This window comes from Labeo rohita, chromosome 12, assembly GCF_022985175.1.
Source record: "Labeo rohita strain BAU-BD-2019 chromosome 12, IGBB_LRoh.1.0, whole genome shotgun sequence".
Taxonomy (NCBI): Eukaryota; Metazoa; Chordata; class Actinopteri; order Cypriniformes; family Cyprinidae; genus Labeo; species Labeo rohita.
Window position 1 is genome coordinate 15,717,974 of NC_066880.1, and position 6,442 is coordinate 15,724,415.

A 6,442-nucleotide genomic window follows, 5' to 3' on the forward strand; every position below is an offset into this window, starting at 1 on the left:
ATCGCCTTTAAAGTTGTCCAAATGAAGTTCTTAGCAATGCACATTACTAATCAAAAATTAAGTTTTGAACCTTACGGTAGGAAATTTACAAAATATCTTCATGAAACATGATCTTTACTTAATATCCTAATGATTTTTGGCATAGAAATGCTACTTAAGACTGGTTTTGTGGTCCAGGGTCACATATATCATAAGTAGAGATTAACAAGCAATTTTTAAAAGGCTCATCGTATTAGGATTTTCAGCACAAGGGTTTAAATACTTTCAGTATATTATTAGCTTCTTATCCTCTTAAACAGTCGATTTCACCAACAATCCTCTGAAAAACAGAGTTAGCTGTCACATGGAGCCTCTGCTGTACACGTCTACAGCAATGAACTATATCACACAGGAATGTCAGCAATTGCTGCTGGTCTTAAGGACACTTTAGTGTATAAAGCTGCAAGCATATTTTCAAAGTAGGTCAAAAAAAACGTTTCACAGTTCTTAAATCTGCCTGTGATTTGTGGATTGTAAAGTCAAGCCAGAGTGCATACAAGGGAATTACTGTGTTCAGCGAGCGCAGGCGAAGGACTCTGAACTCGCAGCTTACCGACATTCCCTCACTTTCTAAATAAATACTCGCTCTACCTCCAGTATTAATCCCAAGAGAGCAGCCGAAAGAGCCAGAGAGATGTAATGTGTCCCTCTTGGAGGGGTTTCAGAGATGACGCAGTCAGATGAAGGGCACTACTTAAGAACAAGGCCCCTGTGTCAGTTTCCCTGCTACCGACTGACCTTCCTTACTCAAACACACACAGCGGTAAAAACACAATTACACAAATGCGTTCGGATTATTGAAATCATAAGCGGAGGCATGTGATTTGTTACAGCCAAGATTGGTTTCTTTATTCATACAATTTGACTACAACAAACCTTATTTGTACCCTGGTGTCAGTGTAAAATTCTTCAAAAAAGCCACTTCGAATGCAGCTTTCCAACAACCCCATAGTCTAGTCCGTTTTATACAAATGTGCAAAATAAGACCGTCTTTACGAATCCTTCAGTCTTCAGTGTCGTTCCAGGATCCACAGGACGCAGCTCGTGGGGGAAAAGGCGGAGCTTGCAGTCCTTAGCGCCGCCCTTTTCGTATTCACCACAGCCCCACAGTGACCGGCCATTCTAATTCAAGTAAAGTGCTCTTTTGAGAAACACAAAGATTTGTGTCCTTGAAATTTCTTCGCTCTCCATGGAGACAATAAAATAACACGCCGAGCGGGACGATAATAAAATTACGACAGCAAACTACACAGTTACCCTTTTGTGCCCTAACAAGGAAGCTCCAAATAGTCATACGAACTCCAGCTTGCCATGTCCTGTATACATCCCCCAGTGCACAAGAGATAGGAGGCGTTCGCCTCCGCTTCCTCCTCCCGTGCACAGCTCCGTCTGCCGCAGCTTATCGCAGCCCAGACAGCAGTTCTCATGTCCCGTTACCGGCACCATGCACTCCAAGTCCAACTTGGCCACGTGGCCTTTCTTGGCATGGTGGTGTCCGTGAAAGCTGTAATGCAGGCGAGACAGCATCTGTTGGCGCTGGGCCTGGAGACGCTTGTTTTCACTACGAAGCATTCGCAACGCCAGCATAATCAGCAGGACCAGGATAAGCCCACCCGCGATGGGAACCGCTATCACCGCCGCCCGAAACCACACCTCTTTCGCCGACGCTAACTCTTGCACCCTTGTGATCAGGTTCTGATTGGAGCTGTAGTATCGATCTAAACGGAGAGAGAAAGCAATGTTTAGTGAATGAAAAAACAGCATGAGGTTTAACACTAACACGTTACGTTTATACTCATTCCACTCTTTTTTAATATCTCAGCGCACCTTTTTCATTAAACAGGATTATGTTTATGCGCTTTGAGCCGTCTGTCAAAGGACGCTGTGAGAAGCACATTCCAGCACAGTGGGAACGTTTCATGATCCACGTGCAATAAAAAGTATGTGATCTGAATCCAAGTGCTAAAAGGTAAACTGCCAGTTACCCACAAAATCACGGTGCACTGGAAACCATTAAATATCAGCCTGCAGTTTGGAGCCGGGAGAACAGTAAAAGTCAATGTGCGCACGTGTATGTCTCATACTAACGTATCTGTCACAAGGGTCCATGTTTGCACAGGATTGACGTCAGACGTCATAAAGATAGTAACCTACTTCGATTAGATAAAAAAAAATATCTGTGCATAAAGGAATCACTGTCAAGTTGCATGAAGGTTTACTAACAAAATTCACCCATGACTTAATTTCTGTGCAACAAGAAGATATTTAACATTTTTGCCTATGCAATAAAAGAACCCTGTTGAACTTCACTGTATGGACTGACGAATATTTTTTTCATAACGTGTTTATGTTCCACAGAGAAACGTCAGTCAAGTTTTCAATTTTCATGGGTGCTCTATCTCTATAAAACTTAAAACAACAGTTTGATACAATCTACTCACACAGCTTTCGTTTTTAGGCAAATTTGTGTATCTTACCTGTCGAATCACCCCGAGGGTGCGTGAGGTCATGCAAACCTCTGTAGTTACACATATCATCGTGGCAACACTCGACAGGAGAGGAGCTTCCGCTGGAAACATCCACGTTTTTGCTGGAGCACACGTCCGCTGAGTTTAATAGTGAATCTACACAGCCGTGTGTTAGAGGTGAGTTCGTGTTAAGAGGGTCCAGGACCTTGGTGAAACAAGCGTTGAGTTCTGATTTGCACATGTATCCAGTGGCAACGCAGTGCGGCGCGTCACAGTAGCACCTGATCTCTCCTGCAAAACAGAAAAGTTGTGTTAGTTAAAATATGTAAGTGATATTGAATGGTAAATCATAAAACAACTGTCTAGATGTGCTTCCAGGAAATACTGAACTTTCCAAGAAATCTTGACACTAATCGTATTTACATTTTAGACCAGCACCAACAACTGAAACGTAAAATTTGCCTAATATTCCCATCACTTCCATTCCAAAACAAACCGAGTATTCATTAGAGAATCAAACTGTGCTGTTTTTAACAGGACTATGATTTCAAGTACTACAACTGGTTAACTTTTACCAGGAAAGCGTTCTTCATTTCACCAAAGAGGATGTGAGGGAAAATAAGCCAGCAACTTAAACTAAACTACTCAGATGTTATGCCAGAGCAAGGCGAAGAGACAGTGACTAGTGTTTGTGTCAAGACACTAATATGTGGCAGTTCAACACTGTAACTGTGTCATGGCTTTCATGCAAAGGATCCTTTTAGTCTGTCTTATAAAACAGGAACCGTGTAGCTTATAATTAGTGGTTTGTTTGCCAAAGTCAATTTCTTTCAACCCAAATGGAAACTCGTAAAGGGGGGTGAGAGCAGGACTCCTTTTTCAGTTAGCACGCAAACTCACTTGTGGTCAAACCTGGCATTAAGTCGGAGGGTAACTTTTAAAGAGACAGTTCACTTAAAAATAAAAACTTGTTCATTTAGTCGCACTCGTGTTGTTGCATGGCCTTGTTTTTAAATGTAGAGCACAAAAGGGAATATTAAGGACCGACAGCATCATTTTTCAATACACTGAAGCTAATAGTGACTAAAACTGTCATTCTGCTTAACGTAACTTAGTGCGCCAAAGAAATAAAGTCATATTCGAACAACATGAGAAGGAATGAAGGTTTCCTCATTGGGTAAATATTTTTAAAACGACTCGAAGTAGTGATGGTTTAACACTTCGTGCTTGTATATTACAGTTAAACTGTAGGTTATTTCAGTAGGTCCATCATTTCTGCCTACCGCCTAACTGCGTGTGGATGTGAAACAGAACACTAAACACACACCACGACACGAACACAAATAAACACGGCCTTTGTGTTGTTGTAAGCTGCTTGTGTACACTGTCCGAAGCTGAAGTTACATGTCATCTCATTAGTGTAAGAAATCGCTCGAGTTCTTATCATCAGTTTGGCTGAATGGGTTTACTATTTATTTTATCTCTGATGGTCGTGCTTATCTAATAATGCATAAAAACAAAGCACGCTCGGAAAATTGCACAGATGTGTTTTAGAGCATAATAGCTGGTTTCTAGTTGGTCTAAAGCATTATTAGACAAATTTAGACCAGCCAAAATAGTTAGAAAATGTTAGCAGGTCAACTAGACTTTAGCAATTTTACACACATTTTAAACTGGACTGTACAAGTCTTTAGATCTAATGCTTCTTTTTCTTGTTTTTCCTACTGGAACGAAGTATTAAACGCTACAATTATGAATTTTAAAATGGATTACTAAAGCAAAATGCAGTTGTAACGGTAGTTAAAGCATAGGTTTAAGAATGAAATTTAAGTTTTATGAGTTGTTCACGTGTGGTAGCATTAATTAAAATAGTAGCCACGCGTTAAAACGCATTTTTATTTTCTTCGACAGACAAGGCCAGTAGTTAAGAAACGTATATAAACCATACATTAAAGGACTTTTTAAGTCTCGTGCGCTTTTACAAACGACTACATAAGCTCAGTCTTACCTTTCGTGAGAAGAACAGCCATCGCACAAAGTTCCAGCTGAAACCAGAGAGAAACAAGGCTGGAATGGCGATCCATTTACAACTGATTTTCCTTGTCTTGATACCCCGTGGCAAGACCCTCCGAATGGTTTGAGGACTTGTTACATATGTCCTACATTGATTACTGCATTCCCAGGGATCTGTGATCTGCGCTGTATCCAAAAACAAACGGGAACAGAAAGGCTGCGTCTTGTTCCATCAGAGATCCGAGCTACAGAAACATTCCTCGTGCGTAACCAAACCAATCCGTCATGCGTAAGAAAACCGCATATGTAAACCAAAAAAACGGATTCGTGATATAATAAAAAGAAATCCAAAACAAATTAGATTTCGACAACTATCCTCGAACACGGAGCAGCGGCTCACTGGCCGGGGAAATTTCACTGGATCACTTTTGGGAGCAGCGTAGCCACGCCCACGTGAGTGTTCATTGGTCTGCTTTGTTGGTCATTTACATACACCGTCCTATTGGCATTGGTATTGGTTCACACAGCGGTCATACAATTTGTCTTTCCGCCTACAGATGCTGAGACAGAATCGCATGATGAGGCAGGTAGCAAAAAAAAAAAAAAAAAAAAAAAATAACAACAACATAATGGTTATTGAAAAGGCTGGTGCGGCCGATTACGAAACTGAAACTTAATATATTGTATCACCAAGACTTAAAGACCCCTATCAAAACCATTTTAGATTTTAATGTTTAATAGAATTAATATTATTTATTTTTATTTTATGAGAAACGCATTAAAGCCTCAGTGCTTTGTCAGCCATATGACACTGTTTCCCAGGCTGCTGGAGGTGGATACTGCAGGCCTGCACTAGAGAGTGGATGTAGGCGGGTCGGTTAGAGAAATTAGCAATCCAAAGAGGCACATGGCGCCAGTGAGACGACACAGACAGACAGTGACACTCAATTACCCCCCCAGACAATCCCATGCAAAACACACAGAGCACAACGATCGATATCTCAACTGCCCTACCCGCCCTAATGTGTTGAGCACTTTGGTCAGGGCATGTGCTTCACAATTGAAGGCATTTTGAGCAACCTTGAACCATAAATAAACAAATAAATACTCTGCCAAATATGACCAAGTCTAGTGCTGCAGTAAGCAATTTATGAAAACACATAAACCCACCAATGAAACAACAGGCTTAAAGGTGTTTTATTTAAATTATTTTAGAATAAAAACAAAATTCCTAATTAGAATATTTAAACTATTTTTTGCTCAAAATTCCATACGGCGTTGATTTGAAAAATCTGCCTAAAGATCTGTGAAGTTGCGTTTACCTACATAACGTCTGTGCTTTTAACCGTTTGTTGCATATACAGCTATTTTGTATATCTCTATTTATTTGAAAAGTGACAAGGTTAAAGAGTTAAATATTAAAATATGTAGATGTAACATTTTTTGGGTTAGGCTACATTTTTTCAGTCTAGCCTATCTCCCAAATATTGTTAAACTGGGCGTTTATAGTTTTTAATCTATCAAATTCATAACAGCATTCATTACAAAAGTGGTCAGATCCATTTTAAAATTAAGATGCAATACGCTTTTATTTATTTCATTATTAATATTAATATATATATACACACACACACACACACACACATATATATATATATATATGTATATGTGTGGAATCTGTGGTTTATTATAGCTGGAGGTAGTGACGGACGGCAGTGGCACAGGAGATAGGGAAGTGTTTGATGATGAGAGACAGACTGGGAGACGCTCACATCTGATAGATGGCCATCGATTCAGTGTCAAAGGCTAAAGACAAGCGATTCCGCTTCAGGGGACACATTCAGAGACCTACAGAAATTACCGGATTGTAAGCAATTATCCTAATTGTTGGTAATTTCACAGAGGCGCCAGGTCAAAACCAG

At 40.2% G+C, this 6,442-nt stretch overlaps 1 protein-coding gene across 1 annotated transcript; it reads right to left on the bottom strand.

Moving 5' to 3' along the window:
* Nucleotides 1-861: 861 nt before the first annotated feature.
* Nucleotides 862-4,971, bottom strand: bambia (BMP and activin membrane-bound inhibitor (Xenopus laevis) homolog a). The gene is made up of 3 exons (XM_051125145.1): nt 4,516-4,971; nt 2,517-2,798; nt 862-1,757 (listed from the first exon to the last, which is right to left on the bottom strand). The coding sequence occupies exons 1-3, from the start codon at nt 4,589-4,591 to the stop codon at nt 1,330-1,332; spliced, it is 786 nt and encodes a 261-aa protein (XP_050981102.1). The 5' UTR covers nt 4,592-4,971; the 3' UTR covers nt 862-1,329.
* Between the last annotated feature and the right edge of the window lie 1,471 nt (nt 4,972-6,442).

Bases quoted from the DNA above. Each gene is read 5' to 3' on its own strand.
- bambia (XM_051125145.1), bottom strand. From the start codon at position 4,591: ATGGATCGCCATTCCAGCCTTGTTTCTCTCTGGTTTCAGCTGGAACTT. The intron at 2,799-4,515 runs GTAAGACTGAGC...TCTGTTTTGCAG, and splicing joins GGCTGTTCTTCTCACGAAAG to GAGAGATCAGGTGCTACTGT. The intron at 1,758-2,516 runs GTAAGATACACA...CTCTCCGTTTAG, and splicing joins CCCTCGGGGTGATTCGACAG to ATCGATACTACAGCTCCAAT.